At 40.0% G+C, this 26,666-nt stretch overlaps 1 protein-coding gene across 24 annotated transcripts in view; it reads left to right on the plus strand.

The window, feature by feature from the left end:
- DST (dystonin) overlaps window positions 1-26,666 on the plus strand; it is a 470,287-nt gene that overhangs the window by 321,751 nt on the left and 121,870 nt on the right. For 17 of the 24 annotated variants that reach the window (XM_078055212.1, XM_078055192.1, XM_078055195.1 and 14 more), the window contains 11 exons: window positions 6,517-6,645; window positions 9,328-9,416; window positions 10,365-10,500; window positions 11,598-17,117; window positions 17,245-17,394; window positions 17,539-17,754; window positions 17,947-18,096; window positions 19,797-20,030; window positions 21,254-21,406; window positions 22,936-23,169; window positions 23,606-23,872. In XM_078055212.1, the coding sequence (XP_077911338.1) occupies window positions 6,517-6,645; window positions 9,328-9,416; window positions 10,365-10,500; window positions 11,598-17,117; window positions 17,245-17,394; window positions 17,539-17,754; window positions 17,947-18,096; window positions 19,797-20,030; window positions 21,254-21,406; window positions 22,936-23,169; window positions 23,606-23,872 (7,278 nt within the window). Of the gene's footprint in view, window positions 1-177; window positions 2,899-3,558; window positions 6,419-6,516; window positions 6,646-9,327; window positions 9,417-10,364; window positions 10,501-11,597; window positions 17,118-17,244; window positions 17,395-17,538; window positions 17,755-17,946; window positions 18,097-19,796; window positions 20,031-21,253; window positions 21,407-22,935; window positions 23,170-23,605; window positions 23,873-26,666 lie in introns of those variants that run through there. The other 7 variants (XM_078055204.1, XM_078055205.1, XM_078055206.1 and 4 more) reach the window with 2 other exon arrangements.

Below are 26,666 nucleotides of genomic sequence, written 5' to 3' on the forward strand. Positions count from 1 at the left end.
CTTCCTCTCTGAAGAAGGTGGTGGTGCTGGTGCTGGTGATGGTGACGGTGGTGGTGATCGGGCTTGTTCTGCATTTGGTTTCGCTTGTTTTTATAAGCACTTTTATGAGCATCGCTTCAAGTTTTTTAAGATAAATTTGAACAGAACAGGTTTGACACTTGTAAACGTCTCTTGTAGATTAAAAGGTGTAAGGAGACTTCTGAACATGGGGCATATTCAGATCTGCTTCGGCGTCAGAAGGCAACAATGATTGAGAATAGCAAACTTACAGGAAAAATAAGTGAATTGGAGAAAATGGTGGCTGAACTAAAGAAACAAAAGTCCCGAGTAGAGGAGGAACTTCCAAGGGTCAAGGAGGCTGCAGAAAATGAATTGAGAAAGCAGCAGAGGAATGTAGAAGACATTGCTCTGCAGAAAATCAGGGCCGAGAGTGAAGCCAAGCAGTACCGCAGGGAGCTGGAGACCATTGTGAGGGAGAAGGAGGCTGCAGAACGGGAGCTGGAGCGGGTGAGAAAGCTCACATCGGAGGCCGAGGCCAAAAGAGCGGCGGTGGAAGAAAACCTCCTGAACTTCCAGAACCAGTTAGAGGAGAACACCTTTACAAGAAGAACCCTGGAAGATCATCTTAAAATAAAAGATTCCAGTCTCAATGACTTGGAGCAACAAAAAAATAAGTTAATGGAAGAATTAAAAAGAAAGAGAGACAACGAGGAGGAACTCTTGAAGCTGGTAAAGCAGATGGAAAAAGACCTAACGTTTCAAAAACAGATAGCAGAGGAGCAGTTAAAAGAAAAGCAGAAGATCGAACTGGAAGCAAGAAGGAGAATAACGGAAATTCAGTATTCATGTAGAGAAAATAAGTTGCCACAGGCTACGTCATACAGAGGAGTCGCAGGTCTTCAGAAAGAGCAGGACAAACAGAAGACAGAAGAACTCAAGCAGCAGGTTGATGAGCTAACAGTCGCCAATAGAAAGGCTGAAAAAGACATGAGAGAACTGAAGTATGAACTTAATGCCCTTCAGCTTGAAAAAACTTCATCTGAGGAAAAGGCTCGTTTGCTAAAAGAAAAACTGGATGAAACCAATGATACACTGACGTGCCTTAAGTTAGAGTTGGAAAGGAAGGATCAGGTAGAGGAAAGGTATTCCCAGCAGCTCAGAGAACTGGGTAGGCAGTTGAACCAAACCACAGACAGAGCTGAGGAAGTCATGCAAGAAGCTAATGACCTTAGGAAAATAAAGCACAATTATGAAGTAGAATTAGAATCTCTTCAACAAGAAAAAGGGAAACTGCAAAGAGAAGTAGACAGGATCACTAGGACCCATGCTATAGCTGAGAGGAATATTCAGCATCTAAATTCACAAGTTAATTCTTTCCAGGCTGAGAAGGAATCCTCTAATGAAAGAATACGATTCTGCCAGAGAAAGTCAGATCATCTCAAAGAACAATTCGAGAAAAGCCATGCACAGTTGCTTCAAAATATTAAAGCTGAAAAAGAAAATAATGATAAAATCCAGAAGCTTAATGAAGAATTGAAGAAAAGTAATGAGTGTGCAGAAATGCTAAAACAAAAGGTAGATGAGCTTACGAGGCAGAATAATGAAACCAAGTTAATGATGCAGAGAATTCAGACAGAATCAGCGAACGTGGTTTTGGAGAAACAAGCTATCCAGCAAAGATGCGAAGCCCTGAAAATTCAGGCAGATGGTTTTAAAGATCAGCTACGGAACACCAACGAACACTTGCATAAGCAGACGAAAACAGAACAGGATTTCCATAGAAAAATTAAATGCCTAGAGGAAGACCTGGCCAAAAGTCAAAATTTAGTCAGTGAGTTTAAGCAAAAGTGTGACCAGCAGAACATTATCATCCAGAACACTGAGAAGGAAGTTCGAAGTCTGAGTGCGGAGCTGAACGCCTCCAAAGAGGAAAAGCGACTCGGGGAGCAGAAGGTACAGTCACAGCAAGCTCAGGTGCGAGAGTTAAATAACAGGTTGAAAAAAGTGCAAGACGAACTGCAATTAAAGACCATAGAGGAGCAGATGACCCACAGGAAGATGGTTCTGTTTCAGGAGGAATCGGACAAGTTCAAACGCTCGGCAGAGGAGTTTCGGAAAAAGATGGAAAAGTTAATGGACTCCAAAGTTATCACTGAAAACGATATTTCAGGCATCAAGCTTGACTTCGTGTCTCTTCAGCAAGAAAACTGCAGAGCTCAGGAGAATGCTAAGCTCTGTGAGACAAGTATCAGAGAACTTGAAAGACAGCTTCAGCAGTATCGCGAGCAAATGCAACAAGGACAGAATGTGGAAGCAAATCGTTACCAGAAATGTCGGAAACTTGAAGATGAGCTGGTAGCCCAGAAACGTGAAGTCGAAAGCCTGAAGCAAAAGATGGATCAACAGATAAAGGAACACGAACATCAATTAGTTTTGCTCCAGTGTGAAATCCAAAAAAGGAACCCAGCCAAAGACTGTCCCTTCAAACCAGATTTTGAGATGGCAGTAAATGAGTGCCAACACTCTGCAGACCTGTCCTCTAAGAACGCAGGGCAGCCTCACCCAGGGACCAGGTCTCCTCTGCTGAGATGGAATCAAGACCCACAGCAATCGGAAGAAAAATGGCAGCATCGGGTTGTTGAACAAATACCAAAGGAAGTCCAGTTCTGGCTGTCAGGGGGTCCACTTGAGAAAGAGAAAAGCCAGCAGTGTTACTCTGAGTATTTTTCTCAGACAAGCACCGAATTACAGATAACTTTTGATGAGACAAACCCTATTACAAAACTATCCGAAATCGAGAAGATAAGAGATCAAGCTCTGTACAGTTCCAGGCCACCAGTTAGGTATCAAGATGACAAGTGTGAAATGGACCTGGCAAAGCTTTTGGCCCCCTTGGAGGTATACTCTGGATTCTGAGACCTTATCAGCTACCTCATGCCAAGTTTCCTCTCTTGTTTCCTTTCTCTGCTAGACTAAGTTTTTTAACAATGTTGAATGAGATTGGCTCTTTGTAGTTCTGGCAGAAAATTATCATATAGATTGGCTTGAATCTTTACGACAAATTATCCTTCTTTAATTTTTAAATGCCTGAGATTAAATACATAGATGTAATCGTTATATGGTTATATTTATGGTATTATATTCTGAAGAATGTTTTTTTTAAAAGCTAGAAAAACCAAGGGCAGTTCACTTTAATTTCTAAAGTTTTTTTGGACAAATTTCATCTCAAGTCTTTTTTAAATGTACCTTTTTTAAAAGATTTTATTTTTAAGTAATCTCTGTACCCAGCGTGGGGCTTGAATTTACAACCCCGAGATTAAGAGTCACATGCTTTACCGACTGAGCCACCCAAGTGCTCCTAAACATAGCATTTTAATACCTTAATCGTCATCTAAAGTAAACTTCAGACTCTCAAAATAATATTACTTGTCCCCTTTGGTTTGAAAATTTTCCTCTCTTTACTTTCGTTATTGTAGGAATTATATTTGGATTAAGGATGGGTAAAGTGATGTAATGTTCTTTAGATGACTTTTAATGTCTCATAAATTCCTGTTGCAGATAGCTAAGACCAAGCAGTATGATATGCACACAGAAGTCACCACATTAAAACAAGAAAAGAACCCAGGCCCTAGTGCTGAAGAATGGATGCTTGAAGGGTGCAGACCATCTGGTGGACTCAGGAGAGATTTTCTTAAGAAAGGCTCAGAACCAGAGACCATCCAGAACTTGGATGGCGATCATGCCTGTTCAGTTAGGGATGATGAATTTAAATTCCAGGGGCTCCGGCACACTGTGACTGCCAGGCAGTTGGTTGAAGCTAAGCTTCTGGACATGAAAACAGTTGAGCAGCTGCGACTTGGTCTCAAGACTGTTGACGAAGTTCAGAAAACTCTTAGCAAGTTTTTGACAAAAGCCACCTCAGTCGCGGGGCTTTATCTAGAATCCACAAAAGAAAAGATTTCATTTGCCTCAGCAGCCAAGAAAATCATAATAGATAAAATGATGGCTTTAGCATTTTTAGAAGCTCAGGCTGCAACAGGTTTTATAATCGATCCCAATTCGGGTCAGACATACTCTGTTGAAGATGCAATCCTGAATGGAGTTATTGACCCCGAATTTAAAATTAGGCTCCTTGAGGCAGAGAAGGCAGCCCTGGGATATTCATATTCTTCTAAGACATTGTCAGTGTTCCAAGCTATGGAAAACAGAATGCTTGACAGACAAAGAGGTAAACACATGTTGGAGGCCCAGATTGCCAGTGGGGGAGTCATTGACCCTGTGAAGGGCATCCGCATTCCTCCAGAAGTTGCTCTGCAACAAGGCTTGTTAAATAACGCCATCCTGCAATTTTTACATGAGCCATCCAGCAACACAAGAGTTTTTCCTAATCCCAACAACAAGCAAGCTCTCTATTACTCAGAATTACTGCGAATGTGTGTATTTGATGTAGATTGCCAGTGCTTTCTGTTTCCATTTGGGGAGAGGAACATTTCCAATCTCAATGTAGGGAAAACGCATAGGATTTCTGTAGTAGATATTAAAACAGGAGCAGAACTGACTGCATATGAGGCTTTCCAGAGAAACCTAATTGAAAAAAGTACCTATCTTGAGCTTTCAGGGCAACAGTATCAGTGGAAGGAAGCCACGTTTTTTGAATCCTATGGGCATCCTTCTCATATGCTGACTGATACTAAAACGGGGTTACAGTTCAATATTAATGAAGCTATAGAGCGGGGAACACTTGACAAAGCCTGGGTCAGAAAGTATCAGGAAGGGGTCATCACACTTACAGAGCTTGCTGATTCCCTGCTAAGCCGGCTGGTCCCCGAGAAGGATTTGCACAGTCCTGTTGCGGGCTACTGGCTCACCGCCAGTGGGGAAAGGATCTCTGTCCTAAAGGCCTCCCGCAGAAATCTGGTTGACCGGGTCACTGCCCTCAGATGCCTTGAAGCCCAAGTCAGTACGGGGGGGATAATTGATCCTATCACTGGCAAAAAGTACCGGGTGGCAGAAGCTTTGCACAGAGGCCTTGTGGATGAGGGGTTTGCCCAGCAGCTGCGACAGTGTGAGTTAGTAATCACAGGGATTGGCCATCCTGTCACTAACAAAATGATGTCAGTGGTGGAGGCTGTGAATGCGAATATCATAAGTAAGGAAATGGGAATCAGATGTTTGGAATTTCAGTACTTGACGGGGGGGTTGATCGAGCCACAGGTTCATTCCCGGTTGTCAATAGAAGAGGCTCTCCAAGTCGGTATCATAGATGTTTTCATTGCTACAAAACTCAAAGATCAGAAGTCCTATGTCAGAAATATAACATGCCCTCAAACGAAAAGAAAGTTGACGTACAAAGAAGCTTTAGAAAAAGCTGATTTTGATTTCCACACAGGACTTAAACTCTTAGAAGTATCTGAACCTTTGATGACAGGAATCTCTAGCCTCTACTATTCTTCGTAAAAGGACATGCTTAAAAAACTTTGCATGGGGCTGATGCTCTCCACTTCATGTGATCTGTCCAGAGCTTGATGATATCAGTTAAATATACAGCCTAGCAATTATGTCATACACTCAAAGCACCATTTATTTCTTGAGGCCTGGAAATAGCTGAGATTGTTCAGAAGAGAGAATAATTTTTAAGTTGAAAGTAACAAAATATTTACTGTTCTTCAAAATGGTTTCCTTTAGATTTTAGGTTAGTGGTTTTGTTTTGTTTTGATCTTGCCTACACTAAAAGAAAAGGTATTTTACCTAGAATATGGAGTAAGCTTGATGAACTCCAGCAAGTTCATAGCCTCCATTCTTCAGAGTTCTTCATCACTGAATAGATCCAGCCGGACAGTAGGGCTCCCATTTTAAAATGATTCATTACATTCACTGGAAGAGCACTTCAGAAGACATCATGGAATCAAAGAGAAAGATGTAAATTTGTTCCCACATCCATGAGGCTACAGTGTTTCAGATCTCCTTGAAAAGTGAAAAAGTTGCTAGCTTTTCTGTACATTGTAACCTTCTTTACATAATAAATGTTTACCAAAACCTCCCATTTCCAGGTAGAGTCTGTAATTAAAAGTAGCATTATTGTGTGTTGGAAGAGGGGGAGAGATTTTTCTTTATTCTGTGTATTTTTCATTTGCATGTACACATTCACTGTTCTTTCAGATTTCCATTTTTGATACTTTTCTGTCTAGACCGTTGTGATTGTAATGCTAATGCAAAGGCAGCAATTCAAAGATCTTCTAGTGCTTCATGAATAAAATTGAGTTTTTTTATTTGTCATATTGATAGACCAATTGGGAGGTTAGAGTGTCACAGCTTTCTTTGCTACCATAAACATTTTGGAAGTACATCTGCCGCATGACATGATAAACATGGTTAAGTGAATGAATAAAATGCTCAGTAAACTGTGTGATGAAAGAAATATTTCTACATTCTTGTTTTCTGTGGAGAGGTCGGTTTAATAGCTCAAGCATTTACTGGTATGTATCTTTTTTTTTTTTTACCACTCACACTTGTCAGAAGTCACTGGAAGAAGAAAAGAAAGAGCATGTTGAAAAAGCCAAAGAATTACAGAAATGGGTATCAAATATCAGCAAGACATTGAGAGATGGCGAGAAGGCTGGAAAATCTCCCTTCTCTAAGCAAAAGGTATTCACTGAGGTTCTGGTTTAATAATAATGGGTAGAATTTACTGAGTTGACAAGGTCAATCTAAAAACACTTTACTTCTTTACCTTAATTTTCCCCATTTTTTTTTTTAAAGATTTTATTTATTTGACAGAGAGAGACACAGCGAGAGAGGGAACACAAGCAGGGGGAGGTGGAGAGGGAGAAGCAGGCTTCCCGCAGAGCAGGGAGAATGATGGGGCGCTTGATCCCAGGACCCTGGGATCATGACCTGAGCCGAAGGCAGACGCCCAGTGACTGAGCCGCCCAGGCGCCCCTTCCCCATTTTTGTAGGCAACTATAATGAGGGTCAGAGAGCTTAAGTAGCCTGCCCAAGGAATCACAGTATGTAGCACAAGGAAGTGTCTCTGATTCCAAAGCCTGAACTACATATATTAGTCTTACTATTACTGCTTCTTCTAGTGGTTAGATCTGCTTCTTGATTATAGTGAAGAGAGTCCCTAAGGAGCAGGGTCATCCTGTTTTGTGCCCAGAGTAAACCCATGCACTCCTCATTGTAAAGATATGTGGTCTCATTCTTACAAAGGTAAAGGAAAAGGTTCAAGAACAACAGAAATACAAACTAGGGTATTAACATTTTTGAGGATTTAATTTAGTTGTGCTTTCCTGGGTCTTTGTATTTTATAAAGAAGTGTTCTGTAGTCAATCGCCAGAAATTCTAGACTCTTTCCCTTACCTAAATGAATTCTTCCATGGTTGTGGGCTCTCTTCCGTTCCCCAGCTGCTAGTTGGATAGCGCAGCTTCTGAGATGTTAGTGCCCGTGATGTCTGTCGGACAGCACTGCTTGAAGCTCTTCAAGCAGTTGTTCAAGGCGTTGTTGAGCTAAGGTCCAGTGTTGATGCTTGCCAGTGATAGCAGTGGAATTGAGGCTGTATTAAAAAAATAATAATAAGTTTCCACTAAGTTAAGCAGCATTTTTCCTCAAGTATTTTTCCTACACTTGCCCTCCTGCCCCTGCCCTGATCTTCAGAAATTATGGGGGCTATCGTCTGCTTCCTCTTCTAGCTCTGCGTGAGTGTTCACTTGTCATCAGTTGAAACAGACATTGTTGACATAATTAGGGGGAAACTTCAATGTCTTGTCTAATTTTGGCTATGATATGAGGCAGATGTAACTTATCTGGGGTTCCCTGTTGAAGAAGTTCACAGACCCGAGTGTATACTTGAATTAGTATTCAGTTGAAATAAAGCTATATTACCTCGTAGTCTTACATACTATATTTCCTACTAGTGTGGAAGAAATCAGACCAGTTTTGTGTTTTAAACTCCAATTTCATTTGGTGTTTTAAACTCCAAACCTTCAAAGTAACTTTATGTGAATATTGACTTTAAAATATCTTTTCCCGGGCTCCTGGGTGGCTCAGCTGGTTGGGCGACTGCCTTCGGCTCAGGTCATGATCCTGGAGTCCCTGGATCGAGTCCCGCATCGGGCTCCCTGCTCGGCAGGGAGTCTGCTTCTCCCTCTGACTCTCCCCCGTCTCATGTGCTCTCTTTCATTCTCTCTCTCTCTCAAATAAAAAAAAAAAAAATCTTAAAATATCTTTTCCCTCTTTTTCTCCCCCTATTAGATAGGAAAAGAACTAAAATAGGGACATAAACTTTAGCAAGGATTTCTTGGGAGAACAAGTTTCTTTTGAAAGATGTAGATTACAGACCTTGGCATTTTCTCATACTGCAGTTTAAAATCCTCCCAGACCTTACTAAATCTGTTTTAGACCTAGTAGACATAAAAGTAGACAGACTTTTTAAATGCAGACCATAGCCTAAATGGTAAATCTATAAGAAATACTTGATGGTCTTTCTGTTAAGTGAAATTTAAAGTACTTTGATAGAATAATAAATGTGTTTGTTAAAAATCAATATGGCCTCATGATTACCCGTAACTGTGAAAAATAGACTTTAAGTTGACTCTGTTCTGAATAGAGTACATTGGGGAAAAATACGCCTTTTCATTTGCCCATCATTTCCTCTCATTTCTGCTCCTCTAAAAGAATGGCAGTCAGTTTTTGAAATAAGACTATTCAGAAGTGATACATTGAGAGATTAGGAAAAAATGTTATAACCTCTTGCTTTTCCTCAAACAGATCAATTTTATTCCCCTGTCACAGACGAATTTTGTAAATTTTAGAAATTATTTAATCTTGGTCTGCAGATCTACAGATTAATGCTTTCACCATAATTTTTTCAAAAGGAAGCAGGGCATATAGGAGCTTGGGGGAGGGCAGATACTGTTTTGGAGTAGTGTCCCACGTCCATGTATCTTTGAGCACTGCACCACACAAGGATGACACTGGGCCAGTGAAGAACCTCTGGCCACCTCGGGATAGTTAAGGCAACCTTTATTCACTGTTGGACTGGGACACATGTGAGAACTACGTAATGCCGTGGTATTATTTCCTAATGAAAATGAGGGCATTATGGTTAGAGAAAGAGTGAGAGACTTTCCTTAATCTGCATTCTAGATAAAGTACTCTTCTTTTATCCAGGCTTGTACACTGGTAATAACTGATAGGTTATTGACTTGGGCCACTCAGAAAGTAGACCCATCATTTGGATCTTAATTAAAACTTGATTAGTTTTTTAAAATTACTATTTTCTAGTCTTTATGAGGGGCGAGTTTGAATATGTTTTCTTAACCTTGCAGATTTCCAGTGAAGAAATATCAACCAAGAAGGAGCAATTATCTGAAGCACTTCAAACCATGCAGCTATTTTTGGCAAAACATGGAGACAAGTATGTTATAGGTTTTCATTAGCTCTTTTATTCAAAGTAGAGAAGTGGTCTTCATGTTATGCAAAGCCACAGCTGGTAAATTTTAATTGAGATTTTAAAAATCGAACTTGGAAATTTACCTAACATACAACTATGAACATAGCAATTTGTCACGTTTAGTCACTTATAGTCTTTACCAAAACCCTGAAATGTACATATTATTCCCATTTATCAGTGGTAAGAAAACGGGCTCAGAGAGGGATTAAGGGTGGGTAGCTAGTGGGTGGTATAGATTCCAAGCCAATCTTAATTCTAAGTAGTACTCTCTCTGACTTTACGTTTTGGAAAATATGTACGAGTATGTTCATTTTCTTTGCTGAGACTTGTGATAACCTGGTTTCTCATATTTTGGTCTTACTTTTTCCAACAAGGTACTTCATCTGTTTCAGCTAGTGCCTCAGGCGGGAAGAAACCTGCCCTTTTCTTAAATCTTTTTTGGGGCTGTCCCCAAGATTATGCCACAGTGACTTTGTATTGTACCTTAGAGAATCAGGTTAATTTCCTTGTTAATTTCATCTTTCTTCAGGCTTCAGTTTGTATAAGTTTCATCTTGAGTAATGGTATCTTTCTGTCCCGTTTCCATGTTGGAACTAACAATAGGATCTTTCCCTCTGTCAGAGAACAGCATTGTTATTTTAGAAATGCGTGTATGCTAGGGAAGTGCTGATGTATTAGTTTACGTCCTTCTCTGCAGTCTCTTTCTCAGGCAAGGGAAGGATTCCTGGATGTGTAAGGGCCATCCTTAGTTTTCATACAGTCATTCTGAGACGTGAGCAATCTGTATGGGAAGTTTGTTTCATGATCATGTGCCTATTTAGAAAAGGATTTTACAAAATCATTGAGCCTAATATGTCATCTTTATCACTTGAAAACTTGCATTCCTCTTTTCATGCTTTCTGGTTATTTTAGAATGACAGATGAAGAAAGAAATGAATTGGAAAAACAAGTGAAATCTCTTCAAGAAAGTTATAATTCCTTCTTTAGTGAATCTCTGAAACAACTACAAGAATCACAAACCTTAGGAGATATAAAGGTAGAGGAGAAGGTAATATAATTTATTTAAAACATGAAGCTGTTTCAAGATTCTTAGCTTTATTGCATGGTTGTAGAAATATATGTCAATGACAAAGAAATGACCTTGAATTCATGTACATGGAAAAAATGTGGATGGAGTTTATCTAAGTATTTAGAGATTTCAATGTTGTTTATTAAATGCAGTCTTACACTTGCTGTCATCAGTTTCTGTGACATCTTAATCTCTGCCTTGCATGGTAAAAGAAAAAAATCATTCATTTTTCTAACTCTTCTCTTTAAAAGTCATTCTTCTGCTATAGTAGGTATTTTACTATATAAATATGATGTTATAAGATAGACTTGACTCATCTTTAAAGATGACGTTAGAGCGTTATGAACTAGTTTTGATTTTCAGAGATAACCCTGAGATTTACTGGAGGAATACTGGGCCATTCGTTATAGTGAGGATGCCGTGGCATCTTCTTAAAATATAACAGGAATCACTTAAAATTTGGCCTGTCTTTAAACTTTTGAAACTTGACAATACATATTCACAATATTCAACATACTATTCAGTATTGAAAAAGTTATCTTTATATTCAATTCCCTTACTCCCTGGAATACTTTACACAGTATTTGTCACATTTTGGGGGTATGTAACAATTTTTCTGGTTCATTAGTTTTTTACTGTCTGCAAAGAAGTCTGTATGCTGTAAACATCAATAGCATGGGGTTTGATACTCTCTTTCATGTCAGTCAACTAATCTCACCCAATTGCAGAGAGCATGATTTGCCTTCTTAGGTATGTGTTCTGTTTTCTCACTATCATCATTTACTCTGTTGTGTCCTCACTAACCTTGTTAATGTACACAATATTAAGTTTTCAATTCACAGATGCATGTTGTTTTCAAAGCTTTTATCACATCCTGTGCTGTTGAATAGATCACTGACATAGATCACTTGTGCATTTGAGCTGCCTAACATTCACAGCATTGCTGCGCCTTGGTAAGTAGAGGATTTTTATGTTGAAGTGTATTTATTTCTTAAAAAAATGCAAACTGAGTTTCATGAAATTCTGCCCACCCTTGGGTCACAGACTGACCCGAGAATTTTATATTCTCTTTTCAGCTGGATAAAGTGATTGCAGGCACCGTTGACCAGACAACTGGAGAAGTGCTTTCCATCTTTCAGGCAGTTTTGAGAGGCCTTATTGACTATGACACAGGAATCAGGTTGCTTGAGACACAGCTAATGATTTCTGGTCTCATTTCACCAGAATTGAGAAAATGTTATGACCTTCAAGATGCTGAAAGTCATGGCCTTATTGATGAACAAGTTTTGTGCCAACTCAAAGAACTAAATCAAGCAAAGGAGATCATTTCTACTGTGTCATCTACCACAATTCCAGTGCTGGAAGCTTTGGCCCAGGGCATGATATCAGAATCCATGGCCATCAGAGTTCTTGAGATACTGCTTTCCACAGGCTTTCTAGTCATTCCAGCCACAGGAGAACAGCTGACCCTGCAGAAGGCTTTCCAACAGAACTTGGTTTCCTCAGCATTATTTTCTAAAGTCCTGGAAAGGCAAAACACGTGTAAAGATCTTATTGACCCCTGCACCGCTGAGAAGGTGTCTTTAGTTGATATCATACAAAGAAGTATTTTACAGGAAAACACTGGGATGCGGCTTCTACCTGTGAGACCACAAGAAGGAGGCAGAATAACATTAAAATGTGGAAGAAACATAAGCATTTTAAGGGCAGCTCATGAAGGTCTCATAGACCGTGAAACCATGTTTAGGTTATTAGGTGCACAGCTTCTTTCTGGGGGTCTCATCAATTGCAACTCTGGTCAAAGAATGACCGTTGAAGAAGCTATGGCAGAAGGAGTGATTGACAGAGATACAGCTAACAGTATTCTCACATATCAGGTTCAAACAGGTGGAATCATCCAGTCAGACCCCGCTAAACGTTTAACGGTGGATGAAGCAGTCCAGTGTGATCTAATAACTTCCAGCAGTGCTCTTTTGGTACTAGAGGCTCAGCGAGGCTATGTTGGACTCATTTGGCCTCACTCTGGTGAAATATTTCCTACATCTTCTTCCTTGCAGCAGGAATTGATTACAAATGAATTGGCATACAAAATCCTGAATGGCAGGCAGAAGATAGCTGCTCTTTATATTCCAGAAACTTCTCAAGTCATTGGTTTGGATGTTGCTAAGCAGCTGGGAATTATAGATAATAACACAGCATCGATTTTGAAAAGTATAATACTGCCTGATAAAATGCCAGATTTGGGAGATTTAGAATCTTGTAAAAATGCCAGAAGATGGCTCTCTTTCTGTAAATTCCAACCATCCACAGTCCATGATTACAGGCAAGAAGAGGATGTTTTTGATGGAGAAGAGCCAGTGGCAACTCAGAGCTCAGAACAAACTAAAAAATTATTCCTGTCTTATTTGATGATCAATAGCTATATGGATGCCAACACAGGGCAGAGGCTTTTGCTGTATGATGGAGACTTGAATGAGGCTGTCGGGATGCTACTGGAAGGCTGTAGTGTGGAATTTGAGGACACACCCATCAAAGAATGTCTTGATGCCTTAAGACTCCCTGGGGTTTTTCTGAATAATGCTCCAGGTGAAGAAAAGGATGACAGTATAGCTTCACCGAGTAGTTCTGATACATGTCATTGCAGAGAACCTAAGCATAAAGAAATTCTTGAAGATAGAAAGCATACCATAGATGAAGAGTTTAGTGAAATGGGAAACAATTTTACCAGTAGTGAATTCTATCAGTCAGAAAACCTGGCAGATATAATTGCAACTGATCATAAAGTCAAGAGTTCATCCAGTGTGTGTGTTTCCAATTCTGCATCCTATTTAACACAGCCTGGAATTGTAGCAGTTGGCATGCTTAGACAAGAATCTGAAAACATACTTAAAAACTGTGAAAATCAAAGTCCAGTTGGAACAAATGAACATGCAGGTGAATATAGCCATTCTAAAAATATTCAAAACTTTGCAAATGATTCGATAACAAATCCTATTATGAAATCAAAAACTAGTAGGATCTGTGACTTGAATGAAAAAGAGAATGAAGATAATATAAACAGGGATTTGACAATCTTTGACTATTCTCCTAGGCTGAGTGCCTTGCTAAGTCATGATAAATTGAGGAATGATCAGGAAAGCCTCAGTGATGTACATACCACAAAGAGCAATGGAAATAAATGTGAAGACTCCACATTGCCACTCAGTGACCAAACCATGCTGTCGGGTCACAGAATGGGAGAGACATTTCAAGAGCAGTTTCTGGGAATTGCAGCTATCAATATCAGTTTACAGGGAGAACACTCTCAACAGAAACCTGTAAATATGGGTGACAGTCCTCCTCAGGTCCAGTCTTGCAATGGTAAATATATTTCAGAAACTTACGGCGAAGATGAAAGACTACATGCTGCCTCTCAGCAGAAACCTGAAGACAAGGAAACTGGGTCCAAAATGGAAGAGTACGCCTGTGCCATGACCCCGCAGGGTGATACCTTTAGCACCGGTGCATCTCCAGTCTGCGGTACACCGCTGCCGGAAGGAACCGTCAGTGCTGGCGACTATGAAACGTCACTCCTGGATGATCAGCCGAGTGTGACAGAAACAGACACCGACAGTGAAGATGATTTTTATGATACTCCCTTGTTTGAAGATGACGACCATGATTCTCTGCTTCTGGAAGGTGACGATCGTGATTATCTACAGCCTGAGGACTATGCCACACTGCCAGAGGAGACCGATGGGGCTGCTCTTCCTGGTGATGTGTTTTATGATGTTTCAAGAGAGAATGAGAATTCTGTGGTGGCCCAGGGGGCACTGGTTGACAACTTAAGTGTGAGGGGAAGCCCAGAGTCTCTCCAGGGTGTTCTCATCGCTACTGAGAACGCTGGATTCGATCCTGGTGAAAGAATCCATTCAGATTCAGTTGGCTCACATGAGGTCAATGGGCTGTTGCTGGAAACCGTATCAGAAAGGGAAAGCTCAAATAGCCTTGAAGGGGATGAGTCTGACTCATCAACTGATTATGAAATCGTAGAAAGAAAAGAGAGCTTCAGTGCTTTGTTAAAATTTGATGACACTGGATGTTGGAGAGGGAGAAAGGAAGAACATATCACTGGACAAGAATTTAAATCTGAGACTGAGCACTTAGATTTTATGCAAAATGAAAGTTACGGGGATTATGTGTGTGACAGTAATGATCAGGATGACGAGGACAATTATGACGACAATGATGGTGATGATGAAGAAGGAGTAGAAGGTGACACTGAGGGGCCCTGGTGCCAGGATGAGGCTACAGATACGGATATCCAGTTGTGTGCCCCTGCAGTAGGTGAAAAGGAAAACACTCAGGACAGTCCGAGTGTTAATAAAAGAATTCTCCCGGATAAAGTGCACAATTACAGTTCTTTAGAAAACCAGCAAGGTGTAAATGCTTTACAGCTAGAATCAACTAGTAAAAGTAGCTTAGTAACGGAAAGAAGCAACCTTCAAGAATATACAACTGAGGTTGCTGGAAAAAGCCCAGGAAATCTGTTGTTGAATCATGAGCTGGCCCTTAAGGATATATTGCTGCCGATCAGTACAGACACTGAATCAGAAGACACCTTTGGCTCTGTAGATACTTTACAGAATACTAATACCTGTTCAACTTCTGAAGTAGATAATGATCTAATGAACATGAAGGTTAAGTTGATCCAAGGGCCAGAATCTACTGACTCTGTGAAAGGTGGAGATCCATATTTTGAGAATGTGACACTTCAAGTCTACTCATCTTTTGATAAAATCACTTGTTCTGAGCCTGATGTAGTGGGAAAGCCTGCTGAGGAAAGCCATTCGTCATCCATGGCCTCTGTAACTGCCAGGGATCATCAAGGAAGTGAAAGAGGGGAAGAAATTCACCGATCTTTTCTAACTGAAAAGAAAGGTGACCAAAGCAGTATACTAATAGAAGGTGAAACATCAGTTCATAAAATGTGCTCAGATAAAGGAGAGGTGCTGGGAGAAGGTCTAGAAGAAGATAATAAATATCTCAGATTTTTGCCTAGTGAAAGTACAAGGGAGAGTCTTTATTTAGGTAATGATCAGTTTCCATTTCCACAAATCACAGACAGTGAAGAACATAATCAGAAAGGAAGCCTGAAAAAAGTAACTGTAACTCCTAAAGATGAACCAAAGAACCTACAGACAGTGGTTAGCGAAAGTCCCATTCAGTTTGAGAATCTTGAAGAAATATTTGACTCCTCAGTTTCCAAAGTGATCAGTGCTGACATGACTTCAGACACTCTGTTGTCTGAAGGGGATGCAAGTCCTGAGAAAGATTCATTCACCGATGGGCCTGAGAAAGACTCTGACCTGTTCACATATTTAAAACATTTTGCCAAAGATGTAAAGGCAAAAGATGTATTGAAACCAAATGAAGGTATCTCAAGCTGTGTTCTGATAACAACCCCTGCCGTGAAGGAGCATGTACAGTTCGGAGTAAATGATGCAAAAGAGAAGACAGCTCTTACCCAGGAAGTCTCACCTCTAAATGAGATGGCCCAGCAGAGTGGTCTTTGTATGAAAGAAAGTGCCTCAGAAGGGGGAACAGGAATTGCTCAGTTCACACCAGAAAGGAATGAAAGCACACTGTCAATCTTACCTCTTAGAAATGTGGAACACCGGGGGGAAAATAACGATTTTGTGCCACCAGAACTCTGCACAAATGGAGTAAGAAATAAAAACCCTTTAAGCACGGACTGCTCATTCTCAGAAATTAACAATAAGATGGAAATAATTGAGCAAGAGCAGCAAAAAGAACAAGCCTTGTCCCTAGGACTCCAAGAAAAGGAGGTTCAGATTCCTGAGTTATCTCAGGTATTTGTTGAGGATGTAAAGGGTATCTTAAAGAGTAGATTGGAAGAAGGTCCTATGAATCCTCAAGAGGTTGGAGAATCTTCAGTCTGTGCAGACACCAAAATTTTAATTCAAAACTTAATTAAAAGAGTTAGCACATCGCAGCTGGCAAATGAAGCATCTGGTGTCCCCAGTGACTTTAAAGCTGGTGACTGTTCTGGAGTTTCCCCCATGAATAACCCACCAGAACTGAGAGCAGAGAGTAGAGATGATCCGTTCTGTATTGCAAATCTTAAGTCTGAGCTTCTCCTTGATATACTTAAGCAAAATCAGTATAGCCAGAAAATTACTGGGGCGTTTGAATTGATAAAAGAATTAACCCAGATGGAGTATGAGCTAGAGAAAAGAGGTATTACATCTAAAGTACCTCCATTGCAACTTGAAAATATCTTCTACAAGCTGCTGGCTGACATATACTCAGAGAAAGTAGAACAGGTCAGAGACTTGAATCAGAAATCATCCACTACCTCTGAGACGGTGGATGAAAAGTCACACATTCTTAATGATCTTAAAAGCAAAGAAGGAAACCACTGTTCCCTTAATTTACAAAATATAAAAGATATTGGACTGGAAAGCTCGACTGTGTGTACATCCCCATTGCCAAGCGATGAGAAGCTGGAGGAGCAATGCAGTGATATCCCAGACCATTTGGAAAGTATTTCAGGGTCAAAAGGAATGACTTCTGGAGATGGCTCAATGGAACAAGTAAGTTGATTTTATATTTTATGTGGCTGTAGCTGCATGAAACATTTGGGAATAACCCCATACATTTTATTTGCTTTAAAAAACTGTGTAAAGGCTATTGAATTAAAATGTCCAAATTTGTGTTTAGTTTTCCGCTGAGTTACAGCAGTGTTTACAGCACACATCAAAAATGCATGAGTATTTGGCTTTACTTCAAGATATGAAGCCCCCTTTAGACAACCAGGAGTCTCTGGATAATAATCTGGAAACTTTGAGGAGCCGACTTAAACAGTTAGAGGTAAGAACTGTCTGCTGCCTATTATGGATGGTTGTCAGCTGGTGTTAATTTGGAAAAATGAGCCATTGTGCTTTACTATTACATTTAGAATGGATTGTGATTGGTGTTTTCACTGAATAGTTCTGGGATATGTATTTTTTGCAGACATTTGAATTGGGATTGGCTCCAATTGCTGTTCTCTTAAGAAAGGACATGAAGTTGGCAGAAGAATTTTTAAAGTCTCTTCCCAGTGACTTCCCCAGAGGACAGCTTGAGGAATTGAGGACAAGCCACCAAAATTTGCAGACTGCTTTCTCTTCCTTCAGCAGTGTGTCTTCAGAAAGAATGAAACATGTCATGCTCGCAATTGACTCTGAAATGGTAGGCATCGAAACATTTCATGCCAAGTCAGCATTTGAATTTTGAAGAAAATCTGATTATTTGAAAAATTAGTCATGAGATGAGATGAAGTCTTTTATTTTCAGACTATTAGGGCTTTGAAACAGAACCATTTTTTGTAGGAATTTGAAATTTGGGGATTGACAGAAATGAAAACATGATTTTATTTTCTAGTCTAAACTAGCAGTTTCCCATGAAGAATTTCTGCAGAAACTCGAGTCATTCTCACATTGGATATCAGAGAAGAGCAAGTCTGTGAAGGATATTGAGATTGTGAATGTACAAGATACTGAACATGTGAAGAGAAGTTTGGAGTTTCTCAAGGCAAGTTTCAAGATAAATGAGATAAATTTATGTACATTTAAAAACTTCCAGATTTAATATAACAAATGTTTACAAAAAAATGACTTCTAAATCTAAATGGATTATTTCCTTTGTCTCTAAGAGATGTTTATTCGTAGTTGACAGAACCATAAAATAATCCCAACTCTATGGGCGTCATTCCAATGCTTTCCCAGCTGCCTTATCAATCTCTTACCACCACTGACATCTTAAGATTTGTATTTATTTATGTATTAGTCACATTAATAACTATTAGAATAATAGTTAAATTATTCTTATAAATACAACATAGTTTTTAACATGAATAGCATGCCTCATGAATGATGTTTAGGCTCCTGGCCTGTGAGTCAGAAAGCTGAAATTCTAGCTCATTGAATTTATGTTTCAGATTCCCCACTGGCTCGTTTATGTGCAACCACAATTACATGGATATTGTAAATATTAACAAGTAATATTTTAACGTTGATTTTCCCCTTTAACATGCCAAATGTATGTAAGTTGGGTTTTTATCTTTTGCTGGAGTTACATTTTAAATGTGATATGGCAGGCAAGATTAAAATATTCTTAGAGGAGGGGCGCCTCAGTGGCTCAGTCAGTTAAGCCTCAGGCTCTTGATTTCAGCTCAGGTCGTGATCTCAGGGTTGTGAGATCGAGCCCTGCTTTGGGCTCTGCAGTCAGCGGGGAGTCTGCTTGAGATTCTTTCCTTCTCCCTCTGTCCCTCCTCCTGCACTCTCTCTCTAAAAAATAAATAAATTAAAAAAATATTCTTAGAAGAATTGTCTTTCCATATAATATTAATTACCATAGTATTTAAATAATTTCATCATTACCATCTGCTAGTAGGTGATGAATAGATTTTTGACTAAACGGATCATGAAAAAAATAATAAAACCTTGAGTCCCTTATATAAGAATTATATTTTTAAAATATTGTTAATGCTTGACTTACTTCACTTAGCATAATCCCCTCCAGTTCCATCCATGTCTTTGCAAATGGTGGGTATTCATCCTTTCTGATGGCTGAATAATATTCCATTGTATATATGTACCACATCTTCTCTATGCATTCATCTGTTGAAGGGCATCTCGGCTCCTTCCACAGTTTGGCTATTGCGGACATTGCTGCTATGAACACTGGGGTGCATGTGTCCCTTCTTTTCACTACATCTGTATCTTCGGGGTAAATACCTAGTAGTGCAATTGCTGGGTCATAGGATAGCTCTATTTTATAACATCTCGAGGAATCTCCATACTGTTTCCAGAGTGGCTGTACCAACTTGTAAGTCAAGCAGAGAAAGACGATTATCATACGGTTTCACCCATATGTGGAACGTAAGCAATAGCACGGAGGACCATAGGGAAAGGGAGGGAAATCTGAAGGGGGAGAAATCAGAGAGGGAGACGAACCATGAGAGACTGTGGACGCCCAGAAGCAAGCAGGGTTTCCGGGGGAGGGGTGTGGGGGGATGGGTTAGCCCGGTGATGGGTATTAAGGAGGGCACGTGTTGTGATGAGCACTGGGTGTTATACATAACTAACGAATCACTGACCACTACATCAGAAACTAATGATGTACTATACAGTGGCTAACTGAACATAATAAAAATAAAAAATATATTGTTAATATAAACTTTATATTATGGCTTACCTCTCATTTTATAACTTGTACTGTTTCGTTCACAGAACGTGTTAAAAGACCTTGGACACACCAAAGTGCAGCTGGAGGCCACCGCCCTTGATGTGCAGTTCTTCATTTCTGAATGTGCACAAGACCTGTCTCCCAACCAAAGCAAACAACTACTGAGGCTCCTAAATACCACTCAGAAATGTTTTCTTGATGTGCAGGAATCAGTAACTGCCCGGGTGGAACACTTAGAGACTCAGTTGCAGCTAGAACAAGATCTTGATGATCAGAAGGTTTGCCTTTCTTTGTGGAGTTGGAATTCTTTGTTTTTAGTTCTTCCGTGTGAAACCTGTAATGTGGATACCCAGGGATCTGGAAGGGCAGTAAGTGGACAGGGTATAATGTAGAGATGCTGGAATATGTAACAATATTGTTTTCCATAAGAATGCTACAGTTTATTTTAATTTTTATGACTCCCTGAACCACTGTTTTCAAGTGGGAGTCTTGATTTTTTTCCTGGGAGTAGGGAATATGGATGCACTCAGAAATTTCGATACGTTGGTGACTGTATGGATAAAGAAGGTTAAGTATCTTTTTCCTCTGGGAGGTAGTAGGGCACAGCAGCACAGGGCATGGGCTGTGGAGCCAGACTGGCTGAGTTTACATCCCAGCTACACTCGGTCATGTGTGACTTAGGGCACGTCACTCAGCCACGGTTTTCTCAGTGGCAAATTGGAAATAGTAACTGTGCTTACCTGGTAGTATTGTGAGCATTGATAAAAGAATGAATATAAAACACTTAGTACTTTACTTGCCTGGCATGTGTTAGGCTCCTAGGAAACATGATCAATGGCTATAAGATGCATAACTAGTGTATCAATAATAGGAAAATGAAAGATGCAAGTATTAGTATTGATTTTCTAATCTCTTAATTTAGTGAATTATATTAAGAGTGCTACATCTAATAATAATGAGCAAAGGGATGGCAATGGAATTAGGCATGGTGATTAAGTAAAAACATTGCATGCAGTGCTCCTTTTATTATATCTTGAAGCACCTAGGCATTGTCTCTAGCATGATAACCTATATACACATATCAAATATGTTAACAGACAAACCACAACTAACTTCTGTTTTGATATCCTTTTGCAGAATTAATTGTGTGTGTTGCAGGTTTCGAGAGCTTAAGAACATGGAATGTTTCTTCCTGTCGGTCAGAAGTTCCATCTCTTACACATATGCATGGCCAGTATTCTACTGAGCAGTTTCATCCAAACATGATCTCCTTCTTTGTATATGGGACATGCTCTTACTTTTCTGTGTCACCTTGCTCAATATGTACCCCACTGCTATCATGTTTACAGCATACTCAGAAAAGCTTGCAAGATATGTTCTAATTTTGCAGTTAGAACTAGTAAAATGTGCAGAACTTGCAAAATGTGTTCTAATAAGGAGTAATCACAATAGTGAGTTTATGACCACACATTTAAGATGCTTTGATTTTGCCCTGCTTTAGATTGTGGCAGAGCGTCAGCAGGAGTACAAAGAGAAACTCCAAGGGATATGCGACCTCCTCACCCAAACTGAAAACCGCCTCATTGGCCACCAAGAAGCCTTTGTGATTGGAGATGGCACAGTTGAGTTGAAGAAGTATCAGTCCAAGCAGGAGGTAAAATTTGGTTTTGCATCAGCAGGTCTATGTTGATACTAAGTTTAATTACTATTATTAGCAAATCATTTTAGCTTTTCTGAGCCAAGGTGAGCTTTAAACTTGATACTAAGAGTTACATTTCCAACTTTAAGAAAGCCAGTAATTTTCTTGACTATGTTGGTGAGATATTGAGGGAAGGCAATATAAAGTAAGTTGCTAATGGAAATACCTTGTGTAGAGAGTGAAAACTTGCATCCATTTAAGGCCAGCTCACTCACTTGTACAACAGGTGAAATAGGCATTCGTTTGGGTTCTTTCTCTTTCTTCACTGCCTATTCCTTTCCTCTTTCTCTGCAATTTGTCCCTCTTTATCAAACGAACAAACAATAAAGATGGGTAAAGATAGCTTTCTTTTGGTGTCAGGAGAAAGAACATTCTCATTGTAACTAGATAGCTCTTGGTTCAAGTCCCAGACACTCCACATTGTTAGCTTTCTAAAGAATCTCTTCAGGCCTCAGTTTCTTCATCGGTCGTACTTCGCTGATTATAGGGGTTAAGGAAGTGCTGTGTGTTAAGTAAGTGACTATAGCACAGTTCATGTCGCATCGTAGTGGCTCAGGAAGTAGTATCTCTTCCCATTCAAATACTTCGAATAATTTGATAAGGCTTAAATTAAAAATATGGGAAAATAATGTGAAAGTTCAAACACAGTATAATTTGGAGAATGAAAACACAAAGTAAAGGAGGAAGAGAAGAGGAAAAATTCCATAGAGAGATCTAGACAAAGGGAAGCTATAACTACTGAGGAGAGATCTTAATCTTGAGCTTCCGAGCAGCTGGGGCAAAGAAGCAAACATTGCATATTAGAGAGCCTTGGGGTTTAGAAGAAGTTATCTTAGTTCACTGGGAGAATTACTTTGTTTTTTATCTTGAATAATAGATACATGTTAAAAAAATAAATGTTTAGAAACTGAATAAATAATATTATCGTGTCTTTAAAAGCTCTTATAAGTGTGCTCACATAATGTGATAATATCTGGTGTGTGTAAATTTGTATAGATTATATTATTAAATTCATTATTTTCTTATTTTAAAAGATTTATTTATTTATTTTAGAGAATGAGAGAGACAGCAGGAGGAGGGGCAGAGGGAGAGAAATCCTCAAGCAGGTTCCCTGCTGAGTGTGGAGCCCGATATGGGGCTCGATCCCAGGACCCTGAGGATGGTGACCTGAGCTGAAATCAAGAGTCAGCTGCTTAATCAATTGGGCCACTTGCACGCTCCTTAAATTCATTATTTTCAGTGTTTTACAAACCATATCCCTTTGTGAAACATGAAAATCTCACACCTTTTTTTAATGCTGTTTGAGATTTCACATTAAATTAAATATTGTGATTTAAGTAAACCAACTCAAATTGACTATGCTTTTTCAACCTATAAATAAATTTTTAACTCTCCTCTGCTCACTCCCTCTTTTAGAATTACAACTCTGGAAGAATTAAATAGGTAATAATTTAATAAGAGTTTTTTTCCTTTTGTGTTATAAGGAATTACAGAAAGATATGCAAGGAAGTGCACAGGCTTTGGCAGAAATAGTGAAAAATACAGAGAACTTCTTAAAAGAGCATGGCGAAAAGCTGTCACGAGAAGATAAAGCTTTGATTGAGCAAAAACTTAACGAAGCCAAGTTAAAATGTGAACAGCTTAATCTAAAGGCAGAACAGTCCAAAAAGGAGCTGGATAAAGTTGTGACAACAGCAATCAAAGAAGAAACTGAAAAGGTCCTTGTTCAAATATGTGGTACACTATTGCTTTGTTGAAGATGATTCGTGTTAACAGCTACTTGAATTTTTAAGTGGAATCAGGTGCCAGTAAGCAGTGCTTAGTACCAGAGACTAGAATTGTGGGTTTCCAGTTATATAATTGACCAAATATTACAGAAAGTTTGAAGAATTGGCTTTGTTTAGCTTTTTAAAAAAAATTTAAGTGGGATTGCATGAGGACTCCTCAATTGTCGTTAAAATTTTGGAATGTGTTTTTAAGGATAGCGGGAACTTCTGAGTAACTGTCTCTGGCTCAGTTCAGTTTTCAGCATGTGTCCGTTTTTAGTATCCCCACTCTAATTTTAAATGATCTTAGATATTTACTTTGGGAATGTCTTGAAACTAGTGCCTCAACCAGCATATAAAATACCTCCTCTGAACTTTCTCTTTCCAGGTTGCGGCTGCAAAGCAGCTGGAAGAGAGCAAAACCAAAATAGAAAACCTTCTGGACTGGCTGTCCAATGTGGACGAAGACTCCGCCAGGGCAGGGGTAAAGCAGAGACAGGTAATCGAACAGAACGGGACCCATTTTCAAGAAGACGATGGCACGTCAGTGATGGGAGCGGAGGATGAAGTTAATGGTAACCTGTTGGAAACTGATGTTGATGGGCCAGTTGGAACCACTGAGGAGAATCTGAACCAGCAGTACCAGAAAGTTAAGGTTTGTTGTTCTAAACAGAGTGATATTGTTAAATTCTCTCTCAGGTCTGTGAAGATAGGGGCACCACCTGAGTTCGTTCTTGAAACCTTAATGACCACCGAGAGCTGAGTCCCATCTTCTAGGTGCATCATTGTGTCAGATATAAGTTACTGTGAGAGCTCGAAGCAAGTCAGAAAGAATGAGAACGAAATCATTAGATGTGGCATTCTTCTAAGGGAAGCAGATTTGTGAGAAATTAATAGAAATAATGATAGCTGATATTAATTAATAGCAAATAGATAGCAGTTAAGATGGGCCCTGCAGGCTCTCCCCATGTGAATACACTGAGTCTCTGTCTCCCCCCTCCCAACCCCCACTCCCTGTGAGGCCAGAGGCTGGATTCACATTTCACGGGTGAGGACGCTGGAACGTACAGAAGTGAAGTAGCTTGCCTGGGTGTTCACATCTAGTGCAGGAGCAGAGGCACCTTTCGGAAAAACCTTTTTCACAGTGTCACATAACTGATCATTTTATTTCTGCACGTGGCCTTTGTCGTCACCTGACTGGACTTGAGGTGCCTTTGCAGTTTTGTGTGTTTTCCTCCATGTCTTTGTCTTTGGAGTCTTTGGAATAGAAGGTTTTTATATTATAGGAAATAGAAATTAAACCAGAAGAAGAGTGGAAGTATTTATTGTATTTGTAGTTTCCAGGGGGCTATTCCAAACCTTATTGTAAGTATCTCTTAAAATGAAAAATTTAATGAATTCCTTTAGGAGTGTCTTATGAGTCAGTTACAAAGAAGTCAGGAAAGGTTAGTAAATTGACCCAAGGAGTGAAAATACCAGTGGGCGGATTCAAAGATAAAGAGGCCTCACAGGAAAGCCCTTGTTTTTAGCCACTGCATGATGTTTGCCTTCTGATCTTTTTGCTTCTAAGAATATGGGTCTCTGAAAGTGTTTTAGAAATTCCTAATGTCCTGGCAGGGTGGAGAGATAGCCCAAGGGCCTGGCCAGGGGTTCTGTTTGTAGCACTTTCTAGTTGTGCCACATGTCCTAGGCCACGCGGTTTCTTCCTTCAGCCCAGATTTCCTCATTTATAAAAGGAAAGGGGTGGATCAGATAGTTTATAAGGTGTTACATATGTCTGTGTAAGCTACTGTGTGCAGAAGACCCACTGGAGAGTAGTGTGTGATTATAGTTCAAATGTCTAAGACACAGTCTGTGGGAGAAAAGTTCTTTGGACGAAAATATTTATTGTGTGCCCATGATGGGGCAGGCATTTTTATAGACAGAATACAAATGTTAATGAGACTGTTCTCAGCTGACTAATGGGGATCATACTTGTAAGTGAACAGTTTTCCTACAACAGTGCTTCTCAGTCCTGTTTATTTCATAGTATACTTATTCTTATTAGCCCTTGTTGCCAACACTGTTCCAGGCGTTTGGGATTCCCCAGTGAGCAAAATAAATTCCCTGCCGTGGTGCTTGCATGTGAGGATAGTGAGGATGAGAGGTCAGGATGATAGTTATTTATTAATGACTAAATTTTATGCACTATGGGATGTTAGGAGGTAGTCCTCTTTTGCTGCAAGAAATGAGTTGGGTATGGGTGGGTGAGCATGGGTCAGGAGCCACCTATCAGCATTAAATAGGATCATCTGAGTAGGCGTCCCTGACAGGATGAGATTTGTGTGAAGCCTTAGAGGGGATGTGTGGGAGAGATACCTGAGGGAAGAGCTGTTGCCAGATGAGAACACCTAGGGGAAAAAGCCCCTATTGTGCCTCACAAGGTGGGGGTGGAGATAGTGGTTTGAAAGACTGGGGTTCCTGGAGTGGGGTTGGGGGTGGACCAAATAGTCAAAGAGCTCTGAGATAATATTATCAGGTCATTTGGCTCCCTGTAAACCATTATGAGAAGTGTGGAAAATTACCCAGAAGGATTCTTATCCTTTTTGCCATATTTGTATGGATATTGGGGTGGATGGGAGAAGCTGCTGTGGCTGCAGAGAAAGGGACTCCAGCTACCTGAGGCCCACCAGCTGCCCTGAAGGCTGAGGACATAGTGGCTCTGCACACTGGTCCTCTGCCTTCAGAGTGGATTTTAATTCCTGGCATGTGCCAGGCTTGCCAGGACGTAGTCTACACACGTGGTCTCATGTACTCCTTTCAGCAGACCTAGGATGTGTAGGGATCATTGTCTCCTTTTTCACCATGTAGGAAGCTGATGCCCAGTGAAGCCCAGTAGCTCCAGTATTCTCTTTGATTATATATGTTCCTCCAAACCTCTTTGGGCTTCTCTGAATGCATATTGTTCTTGCTTAATTATTGTCCTAGGGGTTTTATAGCCTTAAAATGAACAAATTCTCTTTTTCCTACTTAAATGTCTTCTCAGGATCATTTCTTAATAAAAAATATTGTATATCTTTGCTCAGTAATTAGCTAAAGACCTCAGCAGTCCCTTCAGGGTGGTTGTCAGGCAGCAGTGACTAAAATGAGATCGTACTCTAGATGCTTCCAGAATTGGAAGAGAAATTCATCACATTTTTTCCAAACTTCTCAAAATCAGTACTTGTCCTCTGTGACTAAGTACTGTTCTAGAGAAGATTAGAAAATCTCCATAAAAATAAGATGAGAGTGGTCAAAGCTTGCTATCCTGGAATGCGCCCATGCAAGCGAGGGAAATACTGCACACCTTGACGAGGTTAATGAGAAGCCAGTTGCCGGCCTGTGGATCATTTAAGCCTGTCGGTCCTGAGGCGACGGGGGGCTCTGGACAGGCTCCGTGGAACCCCGTCACTGCCCTGACCTCACCTGAG

The sequence above is a fragment of the Halichoerus grypus genome, chromosome 9 (genome assembly GCF_964656455.1).
Source record: "Halichoerus grypus chromosome 9, mHalGry1.hap1.1, whole genome shotgun sequence".
Lineage (NCBI taxonomy): Eukaryota > Metazoa > Chordata > Mammalia > Carnivora > Phocidae > Halichoerus > Halichoerus grypus.